The sequence below is a fragment of the Symphalangus syndactylus genome, chromosome 7 (genome assembly GCF_028878055.3).
Source record: "Symphalangus syndactylus isolate Jambi chromosome 7, NHGRI_mSymSyn1-v2.1_pri, whole genome shotgun sequence".
Lineage (NCBI taxonomy): Eukaryota > Metazoa > Chordata > Mammalia > Primates > Hylobatidae > Symphalangus > Symphalangus syndactylus.
The window spans coordinates 122,360,604-122,383,216 of record NC_072429.2 but is presented as its reverse complement, the minus strand read 5'-3'; the positions used below and the strand labels follow the sequence as shown (position 1 = coordinate 122,383,216).

The following is a 22,613-nucleotide window of genomic DNA, read 5'->3' as shown; positions in this document are numbered from 1 at the left end:
CTAGAAAAGTGCAGAAAGGGTCTGAAGAGTCATGTTAGAGCCGCTCACCCAAATATAATTGCAGGATGCTCCTCAGTGGAGAACAGATGATTGAGTTCAGCAGGAGAAAATTTAAAATGTAGGGTCATATTAATACTCACCCTACTCGGGAGGCTGAGGTGGGAGGATCACTTGTGCCCAGAAGTTCAAGGCTACAGCGAGTCATGACTGTGCCACTGCGCTCTAGCCTGGGCCACAGAGCAAGACCCTGTCTCTAAAAATAAATACAAATTTAAAATTTGTTTTAAAATACCCTATACCGGCATCAGGAGAGAAACTGGTGTCACTCTCCTTTAGAGATAGTGGTATCTCTGCCTTCACAGTATGGAAGACCTGAAGATGGTCTTAACTTACCACAAAAGTTTAGACTGGGCTGGAATCAGGTGGCTTCCTGCACAGCCCCCCTCCCGTGTCCCGTTCATGAGCCTCTTTTTCTTCCCATTTCACACCTGAGCTGGAGCTGTCACATCCATCATCATTACCGCAAATAGTCACTGATATACTGACCACCTGTGGTCCTTTGAGTCAGCATTTAGGAATCATTTGGTAGCCTCCTAGCAAAGCAGCTGGCTGTTTGTTTGCAAGGTATTTTTTTTTTCCAGCAACTGTAAACAATCCCTTCCCTGCTTAGCATGAGAAGCCTGCCAACTTCTTAAAAGCAGTTGGCCTTCTGTGGTCTGGGTTTGTCATCTCAAATATCCTAACTGGTTTTGGTCTTGGTGATGTTTCCCCATGATGTCAGGTTTGGGCTGCGTGCCTGCCTACACAGGTGAAGCTGAATGCCTCTCCTGTTATGAGAAAACAAAAGGCAGGCCCTTAAGCGGGGAGGGACCGTGAAACAAAGAACTACAGAGACATGGTAGACTGACTTCTCTAATTCCACGGACCATTCTGCAAGCAGCCCAAACAAGAGCCCGGGATGAAGGATGCATTTGGTGGTTTTCAGCCTGGGGTTATTTTTTCGTGTTGACCAAGTCTTGTCCACACAGCACACCTATTCTGGACTCAGCTGGCCATCTTCTCTGTGGTCTAGGACTCCAACCTTCTCCAGTGTAGAATGTTACAAATCCAGTCCCAGCCATGTGTCCAGGAGTGAGATCATGGGAGGATTTAAGATAAGCTTAAAGCAGGACCCCTTCTCGAAAATGTTGAAATTATATAAAATAGAAGGGGAATGGCAAGTGTTAAATATGCTGGGGCAGATTTAAAATGCAAGGAAAGAGCTTGGCATGAATTGGGATGATCCAAGAATGCTTCAAGGAAGTGGTGGTTCAGGCACCCGCACAAGCCTCCTCAGCAACCACCCCCTCAACGCCCACCCCCAGGATGAGTAACCTAAGCTATCTGAGCCTCTGCCACTCTTTTCTAAGCCTACACTTCTGTCATTGAAGACTGACTCAAATGTTGCTTTACTGTATAGCTAAGGCTGGACGCGGAAGCAGGAAGTTTACCTTGGTGCCTGGATAAAAATAATAGTTAAGATTTTATGAGTGCTTACTGTGTGCAAGACACTGTTCTATGAGCGTTATACACTGGGCTGTTTGTTTCACCAGAGCATTCCGGGTAGTAGCCCTGTGAGTGTGGCGATCTAGAGATGCGTTAGTAAATTGGCGTAGAAATCTCACTGGCTTTAATCAAGGCTATATAACTACAATTAAGCCTCTGGGGGCATGTCACAGCTTTCTTAAATGGTTTTTATTGCAAATGAAATGAGAAATAGGGCTTTATTTTTTTTCATTCTCTTCTTTATCTGCTGCCAAAACAGACTTATTTATGGTCTTATTTTGAATTTTTTCTACATTTTTAAAAAGTTGCCTTAAAGTATCTTGGTATGTGGTAATGTGGGGCTGTGGAGTGTCTTTTTCTTATTCTAGGCCTGTGCCTATAAAAATCAAGATTAGTAAATAGTGACTACAAAATAGCAACTTGCTCGCTATTATTGAATTTAGTGAAGAAGGCAGCCTCGTTGAGATGGTTTTGCTTATTAAAAAAAAAAAAAAAAATCCAGTGCTCCAATTCCTAAATGGTGGTGGTTTTTCTTGTTAAAAATTTCAGTTGTAATTTTCCATTGGCTTTGCATTTTCTTGAAAAGGACAAAATTGAACTCTCAAAATAGCCTCTAACTGAATATATTATTGCTTAAAAGAAAACATATAAGTAGGCAACACAAATAAACCCCATAGCCCTTCTTTCCAGGCCCTTCCTCCAGAATCTAAAACCTAATACCAAGTGAAAATATAGGGTTTCTCTTTGGTTAAAACTTTTCTACATTCTACGGTGAGAGAACATCATCAATTATGTAAAATTCTTTCTAAACTAGCTTTTGAAATGAGTCACTCAGGCTTAAAGCAGGTTATTGTAGCTTCTGAGGAAAGTGAGTGCTCCAATTCCTTTAAAGAACGTTTTCAATTGGAAAAGAATAAGATGAAATCTAAATATTTGAACTTTCTAAATAATGATCACAATCTATGGCCCAGGCTCGGAAAATCTGCTGCTGCACCTTAAATGTTGAGAATAAGACAACCTCCTTTTATGATTCTCTACATGTGGAATTTATACTGTAGGTTTTTGTTGTTTGTGGGGGTTGTGTGTGTTCTTTCTAAGTAAGTCTTCATGTGGTATTTTTGCACACAAAATGTTCTAGCTTTGCTTGCTAAAGCTGTTCTCAGCTGTGGTACATCATGGACCACTCAAATGACCTTCCATCGTTTGCTGTTTTTCTCAACGTTGATTGAAATGTCTTAAGTTAGCCTCAGGAATTCAGCTCTGTTCTTTGTTCTGTCCCTCTTTTCCTTCTGACCTTGGAGCAGATAATCAGCTGGTCAGTGATTGTATACCCCTATAGTCATGCAAATAGACAGAAACACACTGAAGTGTTATACAAAGCCTGGCCCAAAACACTCATCCTTGGCTTGCTTTTGAAGGTGCCTCTGAGAGGACATTTCTGCATGACTCTATCTGAAACCTAAAAATATCCTGTTTCCCTGAATGAAAAGGAGAAGGCTATTGAGTTTAGAGGAAACTAAATAAATGTATTAAGTATGGCCTTATGAAGGAAGATTAACAAATGATTATTTATCATGTTTGTCCTTAAGGGTCCAGAAAAGCAACACTGAGTATATTGTTGGAGATGTCACATGTAAGCATATTAGCAAGATACTTATACTAACCGAAGTGCTACTTGAGAGACTATTGTATTAATAACAAAAAGGTACTAGAAGTTGCTTCAAATCTTCTTTTTCTCTTCTACCATTTACATAATGCCAAGGAAATAGAGAAGTGCAGATGTACATAATTGTACCCAACAGATGTATATCCAAAAAAGATATAAATCAAATTACATTTTAAATTCCGCAGAGAAACTCAGAACATTAAAGGAGTATAAAATATCGGTGGTATAGCAAAAAAAAAAAAAAAACCCTAATTTATGTTTTACCAGTTGGCATTATAAATCCTGTTTTACATACTTTGTGGGAGTTGAGGGAGTTAGGGAACCTATCTTATCATACCTCAGTATTTCTCCTGCATTCCTTCTGTGGAAATTATTCAGAGATTTACTTTGAAGTTACATTGTATAGTAGAATAGCTCATTACCCCTCAAATGATTGCTCAGCCCACTGAGGGAAATAAGTGCCGGGCCGAGATGAGCCTGCCCATCCTTCAGTGACCTGTGAATTAGGCAGGTACATCCAATGTCTGTTCAGCCCTTATAAATTTATCAATTATAAGTTTACCTTGTATAGTCAAGACCCAAGGTCTTCACCTCACAGCATGATGCCTAGTGTGTTTTAGTCAAGGCACCACATAAAACCTAAGCAACTAGCACTATACACAAAGCATCTCCTAGAAATGGAGTTTATAAGTCAGATTTTTGTAAACGTGATCGTGTTTTAAAGACATGTTAGAAGGATGCTACTTAAAAGCGGCTTAAGTATACTTTAAATGGATGAATTGTATGGTATGTGAAGTTTATCTCAATGAAACTTTTTTTTTTTCTTTAAAGAAGCAGCAGCAGCTTGGGGTAGATGCTTTTGCAAAATGAAGGCACTGTGTAGTACAGCAACACCAGTAATCACCCCTCCCCCCATTCGTCATTTTTGTTTAAAGTAGTATCGTGTACTCTGCATTGCTCTTAGTTGAAGAGTAGAGTGCTGTGTGTCAAATTACAATGCAAGGCACTATTAGGGAATTCAAAAGAAGTAGCAGCTCCCATCCCTGCCTTCCCCACAGATGTGAACATGTTTCATCCTAAAGGAGAAGCCTGTGCCTGTATAGACTTTTTTTTTTTGAGTGATCATTTTATTGTTTTATTTTGTTTGAGAAGCCTGTGTGTTTGCTTGTCTTATAACTCAGTGAGTTATTTATAGAAACAGCTCAGGTTCATGTATAGCTGTTACAGCTTATCCTCTTTGTCTTCTGTTATTCATAGTTACTGCAACAAGGAAGTATACAATAAGGAGAATCTTTTCAACAGCCTGAACTATGATGTTGCAGCCAAGAAGAGAAAGAAGGACATGCTGAATAGCAAAACCAAAACTCAGTGTAAGCCATTTGTTTTGAACTTCAGAAAAAAGCTGTTTGAAGATAGTTATGATTGGTTCTTGGATGAAAAAAAAAATAACACCTCCCATGTCACACATCTGCCTCAGTGTTTTACTGTGTGTCACTGACAGAGGTTACTGAGATCTTAGCACTCAGAAACCTGGCTGTGCATTCTACAAGTGAGATTAACATGTTCTTTATAGTCTTGTTTATAAGTCAGTTGCTAGTTGAGGGCCTTTTTTCCTGCTAGTCATTTGTATTTGACATAAGTTATTTTACAGTGATGTGGTCAGCTGAATCAGTTCTAGTATGTACTTTCATTTTGAACTGTTTTGAGGCTTTGAAAATAGATTTTTCTCCCTCTTTCCTTGTATAAATCCAATTAAGATTTCTAGATACTATATGTAAGTATCAGCAGAGAATATAAAGTATTAATTAGCAGGAATTACAGGTTATTTTATCTGTAATGCATGTTTTCCTCATGTTATCTGTTTGATTTCCACTTTTCATGGGCTTATATAAGTTTCAGGCTTGGCATTTAAAATAAACTTGTACTTGAGTATTAGGGTTTTTTTTTTTTTTGGTGTTTTTTGTTTGTTTGTTTGTTTGTTTTTGTTTTTTGAGACAGAGTCTCGCTTTGTCACCCAGGCTGGAGTCAGTGGCATGATCTCAGCTCACTGCAACCTCCACCTCTCGGGTTTAAGCGATTCTCCTGCCTCAGCCTCCTGAGTAGCTGGGATTACAAGTACCTGCCACCATACCCAGATAATTTTTGTGTTTTTAGTAGAGACGGGGATTCGCCTGTTGCCCAGGCTGGTCTCAAACTCCAGGGCTCAAGCGATCCACCCCCTTCTGTTCACAGCATGTAACTCAGTCTGTCGAAGCCTAATTTCATTTTTTTGTTGGGGAGCAGACGAAATCTCGCTCTGTCGCTTAGGCTGGAGTTCAGTGGCACAATCTTGGCTCACTGCAACCTCTGCCTCCCAGGTTCAAGTTGATTCTCCTACCTCAGCCTCCCAAGTAGCTGGGATTACAGGTGCCCGCTATCACCCCTGGTTAATTTTTGTATTTTTAGAACAGATGGGGTTTCACCATGTTGGCCAGGCTGGTCTCGAACTCCTGACCTCTAGTGATCTGCCTGCCTCAACCTCCCACAGTGCTGAGATTTCAGGCATGAGCCCACTGCATCTGGCCTGTAATTTCTTATGGCATAATGTCTTAGAAAAAAATAATAATGGTTTGGAGCTTTGGTATATGAAATCTGGCTATCAAAGATTTAGAGTGCTCCAGACAAAGCAACTTATAGCCCCAGCATTTCTACACTGCAGAAATTAAGCACTTGAAACTTCTTCGCTTGTCAGTAGAGTCCTTATCTTTTTTGTCAAAACTTTTAAAACTTTGGAATAAATGAAATGAGATGTCTTAAATCTTGAGCATGTTGCAGATGTTAAAGCTGTGTATTCTTTTTGTCTCTGTAGATTTCCACCAAGAAAAATGGATCTATGTTCACAAAGGAAGTACTAAAGAGGTGAGCATCCCATTCATTTACTAAGTTATGCTAAACCTTATCCCTTCCTGATAGCGCAGGGAGGGATATGGTAGGGAGGGAAATTATTTCAGATCATGAGAGTCTTCTTGGATGTGGGAGATGGCAGCTATTAGTCTATTATTTAGCCAACCATCAGAGTTTAGAACAACAGAGGGAGAAAGAAGCAAAAGTCACTAGGTGGACCCTCTAGTCGTTCAATGAGATTATGTATGTAAAAATGCTTTATAAAGATTGACATGCCCATCTCAACCATATTATTATATTGTCCTGGGTTTTGCCTCAAGGCAAGGTCTCCTTTTTGTTCTAAGATCTCTTTGGACTCCAACTCAGTTAAATTTCAGTCCTGGAAGGGCTAATCACTAAATATAGTAGAGGTTTTCAGTGCCTGCTCAGTGTGATGTGGGAGGGGACAAGACATTATAATAACTACATTTGTGTGGTACTTTATAAAGCCCTTTTATGTATATTTTCTCTCTGTACAGGCATTTGCTGCTAAAATAACTAGGATACAGGCAATATGAAAGAATTTCTATGACTGTCAGGGACCTCAGTGAACATCTAGTCCCCTCTGTGATTTGAGGTCCAGAGGGGGTCACTAATATTCCCAAGACCACCCAGATACTCAGAGCAGAGCTGGGACTTTATACTCCCAATTCCCTCTGTGTTCATAGGTTAAAAGATCAAAACTTCTTTTGCTTCCTCCCAAAACCTTATAAACACTTCTGATGATCACAGTGAGAAAAGCACTATTGGTATAAGGCAAGGTGGTGACACAGTTGGTGCAGGTAGGTCTAATTCTCCTCCCAGGAGTACGTTACAGTCACCAACCATCATGACCTCCCATATCCCGTACTCTGCTCCCAGTCTTTCCTTAATAAGCAATTACTTATGATTTTTCCAGACTAATATGTGGAAAAATCATAAGCAAGGTCCCAAATGGTACAAGTCACGAAAAGGGGGTGTTTAACATGTGAGGGGCTGACTGAGGCAGCTGCTGGCTGTGTTACCCATCTTGGTGGCTCTCAAGGGCTTGTGGGTACAGGAAAGAAGCCAGTGCCCCAGGTCACCTAAGACAGGCATCAAGCTCATTCGGCAAAATCCAGTTGGGTTGTTCTAACTGGCTCATTTTTACTTGGATGACCTCTGCATGGCAGGAATAACTTCTGTGCCTTTGTTTTCGCATTCAGCGCCATGGATATTGCACCCTGGGGGAAGCTTTCAACAGACTGGACTTCTCAACTGCCATTCTGGATTCCAGAAGATTTAACTACGTGGTCCGGGTAAGTCTCAAGTGCCTAACGGCTCATCCAGGCTCTTTCCCAAGTTGAATCATCTCTTTGGGTTGTCTCGAAGTAGTTTCCCCAAAAAATAACTTTTTAGGACCCTAAGAATTTTGAGGTAAGCAGGAAATAGACCCCTCAATCTCCTTCTTCCCCAACGTACTTCAAGTTCTTAAGTGAGTCCTACTAGGATGTCCCTGAGATTGGCCAGGACGGGCAGGGGCCGCCATAATACCCCAGTGAGTCGGTTAAAGAGCCAGTCTCTTCAAGTGAAATTTCACGCCAAGCCCCTTCCAAGCCCGCCCTGTGGATACATGGGAACATGTCACAGGCAGCACCGGCCCTGGCAACAGCTTTAGCAAGAGAGAATTCAGCAGGAAGCAAACCCTAAAGCACTTTGGCCTGTTTCAAAACCCTGCATCTCTGACTGTTCTCACTGTCTCCCTCTTGTCCTACTTCAGCTGACTCTGGGGGACCCCCAAGGCATTCTCAGATGAGGCCACAAAACTGGATGAGTTAAAGCACCTCCGTGTTTTGTGCCTGTGGTTCCCTTCCACCCCCGTGTGATAACAGTATTCAGTCCCATGTCCACCTAAAGCTTAAAACTGCCTGTTTTGGCCGGGCGCGGTGGCTCACACCTGTAATCCCAGCACTTTGGGAGGCTGAAGCAGGTGGATCACCTGAGGTCAGGAGTTTGAGACCAGCCTGGACAACATGGTGAAACCCCATCTCTACTAAAAATACAAGAAAATTAGCCAGGCGTGGTGGCGGGTGCCTGTAATCCCAGCTACTCAGGAGGCTGAGGCAGGAGAATCGCTTGAACCCAGAAGGCAGACATTGCAGTGAGCTGAGATCACGTCATTGCACTCCAGCCTGGGCAACGGGAGTGAGACTCCATCTTAAAAAAAAAAAAAATCTGACTGGATCTGTTGCTTTCCATTTTAAACCGTATTTTGAAAAAAGAAAAATCAAAAAACAAAAAAGGCTGGGTGCATTGGCTCACGCCTGTAATCCCAGCACTTTGGGAGGCTAAGACAAGTGGATCATGAGGTCAGGAGTTCGAGACCAGCCTGGCCAACATAGTGAAACCCCATCTCTACTAAAAATACAAAAAAAAATTATCCAGATGTGGTGGCGGGCGCCTGTAATCCCAGCTACCCGGGAGGCTGAGGCAGGAGAATCGCTTGAATCCAGGAGGCAGAGGTTGCAGTGAGCAGAGATGGTGCCATTGCACTCCAGCCTGGGCGACAGTGCAAGACTCCGTCTCAAAAAAGAAAAAGTTAATGAGCAAAAATATTAATGATGAAGGTAGTAAAGCAAATCAGCTTAACCATGACCGTCACGTTATTATTTTTAATTGGTTTATTATTTTGTTCCCCCTGCCTGCCCTCCAAAGCTCCCTTGTGTATTTTTGTCAGCAGTCAACCTGGGGTAGCAGCTGTTTGGGTTTAGGCTCAGAAGTAGGAGGGAATTTTCCCCCTGTGGGTGTGGTTGGTTTGGTTTTTATTTTCTTTTTCCTGGGTTGTTGTGCTTCTCGGTGCCGTGTCACTGAGTCAGATGATTGCAGAGGCTCAGCCAGGGTGATGACATTCAAGGCCCCTTGAGGCCTGGATCCTTCACCTGTCATCTGGGCAGATGCAGGCTTGGCTGTCCAAAGTGACCTGATAAAAACGCAGGCCTGCAAGAAGCAGGTTAGGAGCTGTGAGCTGAGCCTGTGACCACATGAGCAGATCTATTCGCTCTTCAGCTAAGCTCTTCTTCCAATCCAAAAGGGATAAAAATAAGAGACCTTCTTGGGTGAAATGTTCATGCCATTCAGTGTGACTCTGCAAGTTCACAGAGGTCACCTAGTCCTCCTAGGGCCCACAGACTAGTCTAGGCTGGTTGGAAATGGGCCCCGGATGATCTGGAAACTTCCATTGCTAAGAATACAAATAGTTTCCATCTTCTAGGTATTAGAGGAAGACACTTATATCTGATGTCTCATTACAAACTGATCTTCAGAATGGTCAGTTTTTAGATGGTCTTCCTTTCTACCTGCTTTTCCTTTTACAAGAAATAAAGCAAAGGAGCAAGCATCATGATAGTGAAAATCTATTTCATCCAATATGTTCATTTTCACCTTTTATCTTTTCAATAACCTTATAAAATATGGGTGCTTTTATTATCTCTCTTTAAACAAATGGCAGTACAGTAAGATAAAATGACTTGTCCATGATCACAAAGGGACGAAATCAAGATTTGAAATCTGGGCAGTCAGAGTCTACACTTTTAACTGCTACCATGAGTTCTGTGTGAGCAGAGGAGCTGAAGTAAAATAGCCTGAGGGCAGGTCCCAGCTCCACTAATTTCAAACTATCTCAGCCTTCCTAAGACGTGGTTTCCTCCTCTGTAAGAATGACTTACTTCAAATTCAGGGAAACTCAGTGATATAAACAGAAGCACTTTGGACACTAGAATCTATCTACTGTGCAAAGTCAGCCACTAATGTTTACTGTTACCCACTTACCAAAATTATTGATTTCCCCCTAAAACACCTGTTCAGTTGAGTTGATTAAAATGTTTTCTACTTTTAAAAAACTAATTGGTGAATCTGGCACTTGCTTAAGACTCAGCACAGAGAACACGTATCTAAGAGTATCTAATTGTAAAATACATCACGAGCACTTTGCTTTAAATAATCTTAGAGAAACTGCTGAATGCTTTCAAAGTTGTTAGGTTCAGAAATAGTGGAAAAATATTTCTATTTTGCAAAGAACAATTTTTCCCCATCACTATTAGAGACCTCTGTAATTTGAGGAATAATGTGTTATTTTTATAAAGAACTTAAAACATTTTAATGATAGCCGCCGTGTTTTGAGGTTTTCCTTCTTAGGAACTCAGTATACTTCTCATACATTCTTATCCTTAAACCAACTCTGCAAAGTAGCTTGCCAGTATACTCTCCCCATCGTACTACTTTGACCTAACGGTGTTTAAATGCTGCCGTGAGTACCGGTTTTGCTAAGGAGCTAAACTGATTTTTAAGGGCCATTTGGAAAAAAAAAAACGTTCAAAGCCTTGAGAGACAAATACATTTTCTGAAAATCTGTTATGTTCATGCCGGTTGTCATCTTCCAAAAAAGAGACATGCAGAGGTAATAAAAGAGATGGCTAACACTGCTATCTCAAAATGTTATCATTTTTATCACTCAGCATGAAAATTTCATGGAATGTTTAGAGTCAAAATTTTTTACTATAACTTAGATGTTTATATATCATTTCTACATCATTTTCACTGGCTACAAGCTACATGCATTGGCCCTGCTCCCTCCCCTACACAGCCCCAATGACATAAAGACAGTTCTAGCTATGTGTTTTAAAGATTTCACATCTCTAGAAGCAGCAACTTACCTACTTGTGGAAGGACATTTAAAACATAGTTTACCCTATACCTCAAGACCAACACATTTTGGAAATTCCCTTGGGGAGCTGGAGAGGATTCCAGAGGCCGAGCCAGTCGGACTGGAAGTTTGTAACCATGAGTAGGTGAGTGCTGACTAACCAGGCCACAGAGAGGTCAGAGAATTGAGTGAGTCTTGAGCATCAAGTCAACCAGGGGAAGGTTTCAGAGACCATCACCCACGTAATGGCTCTGCAGTGAGCCTGCTGGGACCCCAGTGGTTCTCAGCCCTGGCTGCACATTTAAATCACCTTCGAAGCTTGTTAGACTACAGAAGCCCACCTCTGGAGCTTCCGATTTAATTAGTTGAAGGTGGTACCCAGGCATTGCTACTTTTAAAATATCTGCCTGGTGATCCCAATCAGTTTTCAAGTTTACAGACCAGCTCAGAAACTACTTTGGAGCCCAGATATTGTGTTTTGCATATTAATGAAAATTTTTAAACAAAGTGCACTGAGACATTAAACTCTAGACATGACTCCTGGGGCGTGTACTGTGGTCCATCAGGAATTTAGTGATGGAAAGAGGACAGCCCCTCCTATATTCCAGCTCAAAGTTCGAAGCTTCTTTTTTTGTAGTACCTTCTGCAAATCGATCATTTTACTTCTCTAAACTGTAAATCTAGGATAACCATACCTGTATTGAAGCATTTTTATGAGAATGAAAAAATAAAATGTAAAAATGTAGTGGGTGTGAAAGTGTTATATAAATTTCAAAATGCAATGTAACTTACTTTTCAGAAAGTTAAGTAGGATTTTAGCATATGCAACCATCTTTCCGGGGTGATTAAAACCTGAAGACTCAATTCAAAGGCCAGATAAGTTGGGGACAGAGATTTGCCTATTTGCAATGGGACTTTTGAGGTCCTTAGAATGGTCATACATTTTTAAAATCTTTATATTCTCCCCAGTGAGGCTCAGTGACAGAAAACACCAACATTTACCCAAACAACTGCCCCTGTTCCCCTCGTCCTTAGTGAGTCCCTTGAGAAACTGCATCATTGGGATAAGATGGAATTAAGATAAAAACTGAGCAGTACCAATAAAAAATATGACTTTAAAAGGGCGTGAAAGCAATCGTTATTTAGTATCTGTTATTGCTGAGTACAATGTAATATAGAGCTTGAACTTGAATTCAAACTTATACTCCTCCAAAACCTGTATTATTTTCTCCAGGCCCTGCCACTAGCCAGTGAAGGAAATAGATGAAATAGTTCTGACTCTACCTTGAAGGCCTGCAGCAGGGGTCAGCAAACTTCTAGCCCTCAGGTCAATAGCCTACCGCCTGTTTTTGTATGGCCCATGAGCTAAGAATGATTTGTATGTTTTTCAATGTTTTAAAAAATTGAAAGGAGTATAATATTTCATAACACATGGAAATTATGTGCAGCTCAAACTTCAGTATCTATAAATAAAGTTTTTTTGGAACACAGCAATGCTCATTCATTAGATATTGTCTATGGCTGTTTTTGTGCAAAATGGCAGAGTTGGGTTCAGAGTTGAGCAACAGAGAGGTTATAGCCTGCAAGCCTAAAATATTTACTATCTGGATTTCTACAGAAAAAAAAAATTATTGCCCTCTGCCATACAGTCTAACTGATAGCCTGAGAAGTATGCATTAAAAGAAGTTACCTACCCTGACACCATGAGAATGAATTTGAAAAGAACCAAGATGTGGTAGAGGCAGATAGGCTATGAAGTTTCAGAAGGGTAGCATCACTGTGGGCAGGATATTCAAGAAAGTCTTCAAGGAGAAAGTGGGGTTTGAACTGGTCTTGAGTAGGAGTAGAACTCAGGGGAACTGGTTTGAGGCAGGCAGCTATAAGGTCTGTTCAGAGATCGGTGAGCAGAACATTCAAGTATGGACAGAAGTAGCACAGTGTGCTTTAGAATATAGGATCATGGGCTGGGTGTGGTGGCTCACGCCTGTAATCCCAGCACTTTGGGAGGCTGAGGCGGGCAGATCACTTGAGGTCAGGAGTTCAAGACCAGCCTGTCCAACATGGTGAAACCCCATCTCTACTTAAAATACAAAAATTGGCCAGGTGTGGTGGCACATGCCTGTTAATCCCAGCTACTTGGGACACTGAGGCAGGAGAATCACTTGAACCCGGGAGGCAAAGGTTGCAGTGAGCCAAGATCATGCCACTGCACTCCAGCCTGGGTGACAGAGGCTGCTGTTTTAGAAATTCTGTCTCAAAAAAAAAAAAAAAGATCATCGAAGGGTGTTGCCACAAGCTGATTATTATGATCTTGGTCAGGCCAAACTGGCCCATCTGTAAAATGGAAATGATGACAATAGCACCTTGCTCCTAGATATGATGAGGACTAAATGAGATAAGCAGTTTATGAGTGTTAGTCATGTGTAGTAAGAAGTTTATAAACACTAGTGATGATTGTTCATTTAAATATAGCCAGAAAAGGACATTGGACAGACTTGAGAAGAGGCTTTGAGTGTGAGGCTATATTATCTGGTACGCAAGAGGAAGCCACTGGAAAAAAAACAAGCAACAGCACCTTGGCCAAGCAGTGTTTCAGAAAGTCATGACTTCTAACAGGCTGTGGCATCCCCAGATGCCATCAACCAGCAAATTATAAATCTGTTACTTTGTGGTTTACGAATTCCATCTTTGTATGTCTACGTCTTTGGTAAGCACAGTCAAGCTGTACAGTAGGCAGATGTTGTTAACTCATTTTAGAGGTGAGGAAGCAGAGGCCCTGCCCAGGAAGGGACGTGGAATAAAGACAGGACCTAAGCCTGGTTCTCCAACTCCTGCTCCAGTGCTCTCTCCTTTCAACTGCATTGCTTAGAGGGCAAAGTGCAAAATGGAGCCTGCCTTTTATCACCACTAAAATATTTGCACACATGCACACACACTATCACAGGAGAGAGTCTTAATGCCAGAATGACCTTTGATCTGATTACTCATAGCTCTCTCTATAGAATGAGAATGAGCCCAAGTCTACAGTAACTGTAGCTACCATTAACAGCCCAGAAAGGTCATGGAGAACTTGAGTACCAATTTTCTCACTGGAGTAAACTGACCCGTATGTGCTAGTGGATCAAGAAGGACAAATAAAAGCTTGCAACACCAGTTTCTTTGTCCCTCTGCAGCAGAGCATCACAACCTAAACTGATGCACATTCTTATTTTTTTTCTGCGTTACCACCCTAAGTGCATTTGAATGCTTCCAGCAAGTTACTGCATTCCTACCACCGCTGAAAGCATTTTCCAAAAACATGTTTTAGTTTAAGTTGACTGGCGGTTTGGCAAACAAAAGGCTGGAATATGGCACGATGACTCAAATTTAAACCCAATGCCTTAAATTAAGGTCTTGCTGTTGCCAAGCCCCTGGTGGGCCTTGATGTGCATCAGCATCCTGGCCCCTTCACACAGGTTCCTCTGCCACAGTGACCTTGGATTCACTTGAGGCTGTACATGCAGAGGCCTTCCTCTGACGGAGGGTGGCCTCGGCCACCTGGGCTTTAAACTGGTGCTATCTGGGATGGAGAAAAGGCCAACCACTGCAGCAGCAATAAAGTCAAAAGAGTAGAGCCACAGGCCCATTTGAAAATGATGCACAGAGCCGGGCGTGGTGGCTCACACCTGTAATCCCAGCAATCTGGGAGGCCACGGCAGGCAGATCACCTGAGGTCAGGAGTTCGAGAACAGCCTGGCCAAGATGGTGAAACCCTGTCTCTACTAAAAATACAAAAATTAGCTGGGTTGATGGCACACTGCTGTAGTCCCAGCTACTCTGGAGGCTGAGGCATGAGAATCACTTGAACCCGGGAGCCAAGATCGTGCCACCACCCTCCAGCCTGGGTAACAGAGGGAGACTCTGTCTCAAAAAAAGATTAAAAAAGAAAAGAAATGATGCACAGAAGTGATTGTGATCCCACCCTTCTGAAACTTCATAGCCAACTGCCTCTACCACATCTTGGTACTGGGGTCATTAACTTTAATGGTATAGGGTCAGTCCTTCAATGACTGGTTAAACTGTTAGTGATTTCACAGGAGGAAATCTGTATCTCTTGGAATTTCTGGCCTTGTTAGTCATTATTATTAGCATTCAGGCAGGCAGATCCTGTGGTGTCTAGGTGCCCACAGAAATGGGGGACACTCACAGACAGGGGGACATGGCCACAGAATTGGAGGGGGCTGTGTAGAAAAAGGAGGCCGCCTGAAGAAGTGGAAGATGCCCACACCACCCTAGATGTAGTAAGGTATTTGAAGAAGTAGGAGGGTACCCACAGAAATTAGGGCTCCCATGGAAATGGGGGAGGACTAAGAGACTAGAGCATAGACTCCTAATAGTATAAAATAACTTAAGCATGCACTCTCACTTTATGCATATTCATAAATTCACTTATAACTCATATACCTCTAAAAGATGCCAGTAATGATGTCTACCCTGCAGTGTTGCTGTGAGAATGAAATTGAATTTCAACCTGGTAAATGCTGTAGAACCACGCCTGTTGTGTGGTAACATTCAAGGAGTGTAATGGTTGTTGCTGTTACTGTCATCATCAACTTTAGGGACCTTATTGTGGGCATTAGAAAGTACACAAAATCAGAGATTAAAGATGATATAAAATACTGAGATTTCTGTTTTATTATTTTTCTACCTGATTTTCTTTCCAGTACCACTTCAGAGACTGCTGGATCAAAAGTGTGCCTATTTTGTATAATTTTTTTTTTCTTGATGACTCAGGATCTAAACCTATACCACCAGCATCCCAGCAGTGTTTTCTTTCTTTTTTGTGTGTGTTTTTTTTTTTGTTGTTGTTGTTGTTGTTGTTTTTGTTTGTTTTGAGACGGAGTCTCGCTCTGTCACCAGGCTGGAGTGCAGTGCCACGATCTTAGCTCACTACAACCTCTGCCTCCCGGGTTCAAGCGATTCTCCTGCCTCAGCCTCCTGAGTAGCTGGGATTACAGGTGCCCGCCACCATGCCCGGCTAATTTATGTATTTTTAGTAGAGACAGGATGTTGGCCACGATGGTCTCTATCTCTTGACATTGTGATCCACCTGTCTTGGCCTCCGAAAGTGCTGGGATTACAGGCATGAGCCACCATACCTGGTCAATGTTTTCTATTAAAATTCTACCTAAGCATCTAGGCTCCGTTGGGGGTTTATCATACCTTGGGATGTGCCAAATTGGGCAGGTGAGCTGGGTTTTCAGTGCCAGTCCCACAGACCTTTTCTCAACCCAGGAGTGATGCTCCCGAGAGTATTTATACTGTGCTCTGAGTATCTGGGACCCAGAATCTGAAGGCCTCACAAGTCCACTACAGGAAGAGGTCTCTGATGGCAAGGAGTGGGAATTGACAGCATCCTCCTGCTAGGTCTCCCTACGCAGCAAATTGCTTAAAATGAATGCTTTTGAGTCCCTGAACGGGTATTTCTGTATCGGGCCCAAGCACCTAGTGTTGCCATAGCCACTTGAGAATCATGTCAGACCTGGCCCCTGCTTGTCAGTTGCTTCTGGGCTCCTCTTGGGGACAAAGTATGACTATTCAAATGGCAAGTTGAATTAGTACAGTCTAGGAGCCTTGGAGATGGCTTCTTGAAAGAGGTAGAACCTGAAATTCTCCTTCCTTGAGGGACGGCCAGGATTTGGCCAGATGGAAAGGCAAGTGGAAGGCTTTGCAGGGACAAGTGATGTAAGCAGAACCTAGAAATGGGAAGGAACAAAAGTGAAGGGGAATGATTGTGGGTCAGGGGCCAATGGTGATGTGACATTCAGCCTATAGAACCGTAGGGTAGAGGTGAGGGTTGCTGGAATAGATGGGAGCTCAGTTTAAGGAAGATCACCAAGCCAGACATCGCTGTTCAGATGGATGTAATGGGGAATAAACTGCCATTGTCAATTCAAAAGTAACCAGGGCCAGGTGTGGTGGCTCACACCTGTAATCCCAACACTTTGGGAGGCCGAGGCGGGTGGATCGCTTGAGGTGAGGAATTTGAGACCAGCCTAGCCAACATGGTGAAACCCCATCTCTATTAAAAATACAAAAATCAGCCGGACATGGTGGCAGGCACCTGTAGTCCCAGCTACTCAGAAGGCTGAGGCAGGAGAATCATTTGAACCCAAAAGGCAGAGGTTGCAGTGAGCCAGCTCACACCACTGCACTCCAGCCTGGGCAGCAGAGTGAGACTCCCATCTCAACAACAACAACAAAAAAGTAACCGGGATGGTTGAAAGATGAAGAGGCAAGTCTCTCTCTGCTGAGAATACAATTAATGCGTGTAAACTTGGCCCTCCTTATTATTTTAACTCCCTCTGTTAAAAGAGAGCTGTTTCACTTGCAAATAATATTTATCCAATCTTGACATGCCTGCAGATTATTAATGTCGCTGAATTTTTTTTCTCTTTCAACCTGTCAGTGTTCAAGCTCAAAGTCAGAACAAAACTTTCCAGGTTTTTTATCTGTGTTATTCATTGAGTAAATAAGGGTCTTGGAAGTACCCAGCACTCAGAGCAGGGAGAGGCACTGCCTAGTCTAACTAAAGGTTTATTATAGAAGACGCAGCCTTCCTATAGATGGGCACCCAACTTGGGTATTGAGCATGTGAGGCATGGCAAGGCTGCTTGAGGCTGGGACTCATTTCTGCCTTTGATAACTCTGGCAGATTTTCCAATCAGACATATACTTCATACTGTAACACCCCACTGTTATATGAGATAAGGAATTTGGGGATAAATTGTGTGCTTAACAATTCCATATGAGAATGATAGAGTATGCTTAGGCAACAGCCTTGTGGTTTTGTCCTTTTAAACTAACAGGTAGAGGAAGCTGCTATTTTTGTTGATGCTTCTGAAAGCCCAAGTGTTTACTGTCCCTCCAGATCTCAGGCTGCTTGCCTTTCTGGAAAGTGTTTGAGATATGTTTGCATTATAAGTAATTTACTCCTAGGCCCATGCCACTCCTGGGGCATCAGTCTGGAACCGGTCCCCATATAGATATCAGCCTGACCAGCCAGATGGTCCGCCATTGACCTTGATATGTCGTTTGGCCATCATGAGCCACCTCATCTATAGCAGGAGGAAATTTGGGGAAACTGTTTCCTGAGTCCCTTCCAGCTACAACACTCTTTGATTCAAAAAGACAAATGTATGTTTAAAAAAACACTATTTGTTGAGTGCTTACCATGTGCCAAGCTGGGGGTAGAGTGGGAAACAGGACAACACTTGCTGTCTTGAGGGTTCCATCCTAATTAGCCCATCAGCAAGTAAGTGAACAAGACCAATTCAGATATGCATAAATGGAACAGTGAAGAACAATGAAACCATGGTAAGGTAAAGATGGCAACAGGGAGGTTCTCGCATAAGATGGCCAGGAAAGGGCCCTCTGAGCCCGGGGCAGGCCACGTTTGAACTGAGATCTGAGGGATGAGATGGAGCTGAGCACGTAAAGATGTGGCAGAGGCAAAGGCCTAGAGGTGAGAATAAGCTTGACCTATTCGAGAGATGGATAACCTGTGTAGCCAGAGCAGAATGAATTTGTGCAAAACTAGGCTGGAAAAGGAGTAGAAACCAGATCAGGGAGAACCTTGCCAGTCATGGTAAGGAGCTTGAGTTTTTTCCTAAGTGCAAGGAGAAGCCATTTGAGGATTTTAAGCAAAGAAGTAACGTGAACTGATGGATTTTTAAAACAATGAATGCTATGCTAAAATAAACTGTAGGGAAGAAGACGTAAGAAGCCTGCTCTCAACACGAGTGCAGTGAGATAAGAGGGAAATCTCTCTTCTGCCCATTCATCTTGCACACACCACTTCAAACTTTGGTTGATATCCGCTCTGAGATTTGCTATACGATATTGCTTGCAAATAGATTTGTCTCCTATTCATTGCCTCCAGAACTAACATGAGCCAAAGCTGAAGGGCAGGATGTGGTTTCGGCATGCGGTGACCACCATCCCTCCCTCCAGTAGCTCAGAGCCATTCCTGGTACTGCACAGCTTGTCACTGCAGATCATGCCGGATGCCCAGAGTGCCCACACGATAATGACACCATGGAATTCCAGAGGAGCCGAGAAGCCTCCTCCTCCTTCCCCTTCCCTCCCCCTGCCTCTCTTTAAACGTAGCCACAAATTACTGGCACCTGGGCTAAAATTTGCCCAGTCAAAAACAAGCAGCCACTTCCAAACAAGACATTTTCCTCTGTTCTTTTTTTCTCTTGTGGCTAGGGGCAAAGAATCCAGTTGGCTAAGTCATCCTGGTACACAGATTGCTAGATACAAACCTACTTTCCTAGGCACGCAGCTCTCTTAACACAAATAAAATCGATAAATTTGGGCTGCGCGCGGCGATGGCTTACGCCTGTAATCCCAACACTTTGGGAGGCCAAGGCAGGCGGATCCTCTGAGGTCAGGAGTTCAGGACCAACCTGGTCAACATGGCGAAACTCGATCTCTACTAAAAATACAAAAAGTATCCAGGTGTGGTGGCAGGTACCTGTAATCCCAGCTACTCAGAAGGCTGAGGCAGGAGAATCATTTGAACCTGGGAGATGGAGGTTGCAGTGAGCCGAGATCATGCCATTACACTCCAGCCTGGGCAACAGAGCAAGACTCTGTCTCAAAAATTAAAAATTTTAAAAATCGGTAAATTCTGCTCTCTTCACTACTAGTTCCACACATCACTACGTAGTAGCTCTGGGCCTATAGAGTGATGCTGATGTGGAAAGTAGACCCTGTGGTTTACCCAAAGCAGTTGCCTCATCCTAAATGTGCTGTTAGCACTTTCTGAGCATTATAGTGCCCTTAATATTAAAAGTTGATTACCAGTCACAACATAATATTATATAAAATTTCTTTTCTTTTTTTTTTTGAGATGGAGTCATGCTCTGTCACCTGGGCTGGAGTGCAGTGACATGATCTCGGCTCACTGCAAGCTCCGCCCCCCAGGTTCACACCATTCTCCTGCCTCAGCCTCCTGAGTAGCTGGGACTAGAGGCACCCGCCACCACATCCAGCTAATTTTTTGTATTTTTAGTAGAGACGGGGTTTCACCAGTAGCCAGGATGGTCTCAATCTCCTGACCTCGTGATCTGCCTGCCTCGTCCTCCCAAAGTGCTAGGATTACAGGCATGAGCCACCACACCCAGCCCAATATTATATAAAATTTCTAGACTCTGTTTCCCCAGAACATAACAATAAATGGTATTGCTCCCATTTTGGAGTAAAATTTGGCCTTCCATGCAAATTGATTGGCCTTGACAAACTGAAGTCCTGAAACTATCAGAATATATGTTCTGCCAGGCACAGGGCTCATGCCCGCAATCCCAGCACTTTACGAGGCTGAAACACGAGGATCACTTGATCCCACAAGTTCGAGGCCAGCCTGCGTAACATAGGAAGACCCTGTCTCTACAAATAGAAATAAAAAAAATTAGCCAGGCTTTGTGCTGTGCCCCTGTGGTCCCAGCTACTTGGGAGGCTGAGGTGGGAAGATAGCTTGAGCCTCGGAGGTAAAGGCTGCAGTGAGCCATGACTGTGCCACTGCACTCCAGCCTAGGTGACAGAGTGAGACTTTGTCTCAACAAAAAAAAAAGAAAATGTGTTCTCTGTTAGACATACCTGGGCTCAAGTCCTGGCTCCACCATTTGCTACTGCTGGTATGGCTTTAGGTGAGTACTTCTCTGAGCCTCAATATCCTCAATGGTTAAATGGAGAACCTATCTCACTGGGTTGTTGTTAAAGATAAACAAGATTACATATGTATAGTGCTTAGCTGCAGTTGCTGACACATAGTAAGCACCCCATTGTTATCGTTATTGTTAGCAAAATAAGACTCCATGGCAGAAAAACTATGCAAGTCATAAAATGTATCAGCATTAACTTTTATCAACAGATAGGGTGCTATTAAATGTATCACCAACATAGTAAAATGACAGAAAGGAATATTACAGTGTGAAAGCATTTATGCATTTGTTTGACAACAGGTACAATTGAAATACAGCGATTCTGAAGGTCTTTAAATGGGTTGTACTTTGCCCTGTTATGATTGGCAATAATTTTATTTGGTAATGCTCTGTATTATGCTAAAAGCTAATGATAATAATTTATCGAGTATATTCTTTTACCAGGCACAGTTATGAGTGCTATGTGAATACATTTAATCTTCACAGCAACTTTGAAGTAGGTACTATTACTGTGCATATTTTGCAGATGGGAAAACTGAGGCAGACAGTTTGCCTCTGGAGCCCTCACTCTTAAACTCTTACGATATATACGAGAAACTATGACATAGCCCAGGTGCCAAATCTGGCCCTCCACCTGCTTTTGTAAATAAAGTTTTATTGGAATACACCCATGCCCACTCATTTACACATTGTCTGTAGCCATTTCTGTGCTATAGCTTCAGGGTGGAGTAGTTGCTACAGAGACCATGTGGCCCACAAACCTTAAAACACCTACTGTTTGGCACTTTGCAGAAAAAGTTTGCTAACCCCTGATGTCAACTTTAAACTTCACAAAAAGACTGGAGTTTAAAGGGAAAGAAATAATATCTTATAATAAAAATGCCTTATGTTTGGTATTTACTGTGGATTTGTACATATTTATCTTACTTAATTCTCATAGCAATCCTGTGAAGTAAGTAGTCTTTATTTCCGTTTTAGAAATGAAGAATCAGGAGTTCAGAGAGATTAAATGACTTACACTGTAGGCTAGAGAGCAAACTCCATGAGTCTAGGGATCATGTGTCTTCATCATCATGTCCCTGTCACCTACCACGATGCTAGCACAGGGTGGACACTCAGAAAATACTTGCTAAATGAATGACAGTTACAAAGGTCACCCAGCTAGAGAATCCAGGTCTTCTCCTCTTCCAGGGTTCTTTCTCCTGACTCCACAGCTGTCAGACGACAGTTAAAAAAAAAAAAAAAAAAAAAGGTTGGGGGGGACTTTCCCTTGAGATAGGATGGAGCACAGAATGGTTAATATGTCATTATGCTGTCAGTTGACAAAGTTTTGCTGCTATATTCCTCCCTCTCCTTAGAGAAGATAATCAGACCAAAAGACAGTTCGTTTCTCCTCCAGTGCACAGTCATAGTGTTGAGAGTTTACTTGTCCTTGTGATTGGTGCATATTTTGACAAGATTAAAACTGACACCCTCATGAGATGGTAGTCACATGGAATCTGGGTTTTGGATGGATTTCAGGCAGAGCTCTGGCTGCCTTCCTCCCAACCCCTTGCCCCACCTCCTACCCAGTGATGAGTCACAGTGCACAGCCGACTGCCCTTCAAGAGCCGACCCAAGGCTTTTGTCTTCTTTCATCTGCTTCATGTTGGTCATGTGAGGATCAGGTTATTAATAGACCATCATCTTGGCCTTCTGAATCTTGTTGTTGGTCAGGGAGGTAAATGAAAGGTTTGGCCAGTCCCTTTGTGCCATTTTCACTCCTCTCTTGACTGTCACGTGCTGGTTGGTGGCAAAGCTAAACCACAGCATTCAGTGTGGTCACCGCCCATGGCCATGGTCTCTACTGGTGTTTTGATTTCCCGCCTCTTTTAGCAGACACTCAGTGAGCTCCTGACTTCCAACTAGATCACCAGTACTAATTGCAACAAACCACCCCCTCCTCCCAGTCAGCTAGCCTCATCTCTCCCTGCATGTGGAAAAGATACAGAAGCCAGGGAGAAAAAGGAGTTTGGTTTGGGGTGGTTTTTTTTAATATGTAAAGTAAAATTACATTCAGGAAATTAAAAGTCTGTGTGTGGTTTAACAGGCTCCTAAAGAGCTCCATGGGGAC

General features: G+C 42.7%; 1 protein-coding gene across 2 annotated transcripts in view; it reads left to right on the top strand.

Moving 5' to 3' along the window:
* FBXO32 (F-box protein 32) overlaps positions 1-22,613 on the top strand; it is a 43,818-nt gene that overhangs the window by 2,545 nt on the left and 18,660 nt on the right. For both annotated transcript variants that reach the window (XM_055287183.2, XM_055287182.2), the window contains exons 2-4: positions 4,469-4,581; positions 6,060-6,109; positions 7,318-7,410. In XM_055287183.2, coding sequence (XP_055143158.1) covers positions 4,469-4,581; positions 6,060-6,109; positions 7,318-7,410 — 256 coding nt within the window. The remainder of the gene's footprint in view (positions 1-4,468; positions 4,582-6,059; positions 6,110-7,317; positions 7,411-22,613) is intronic.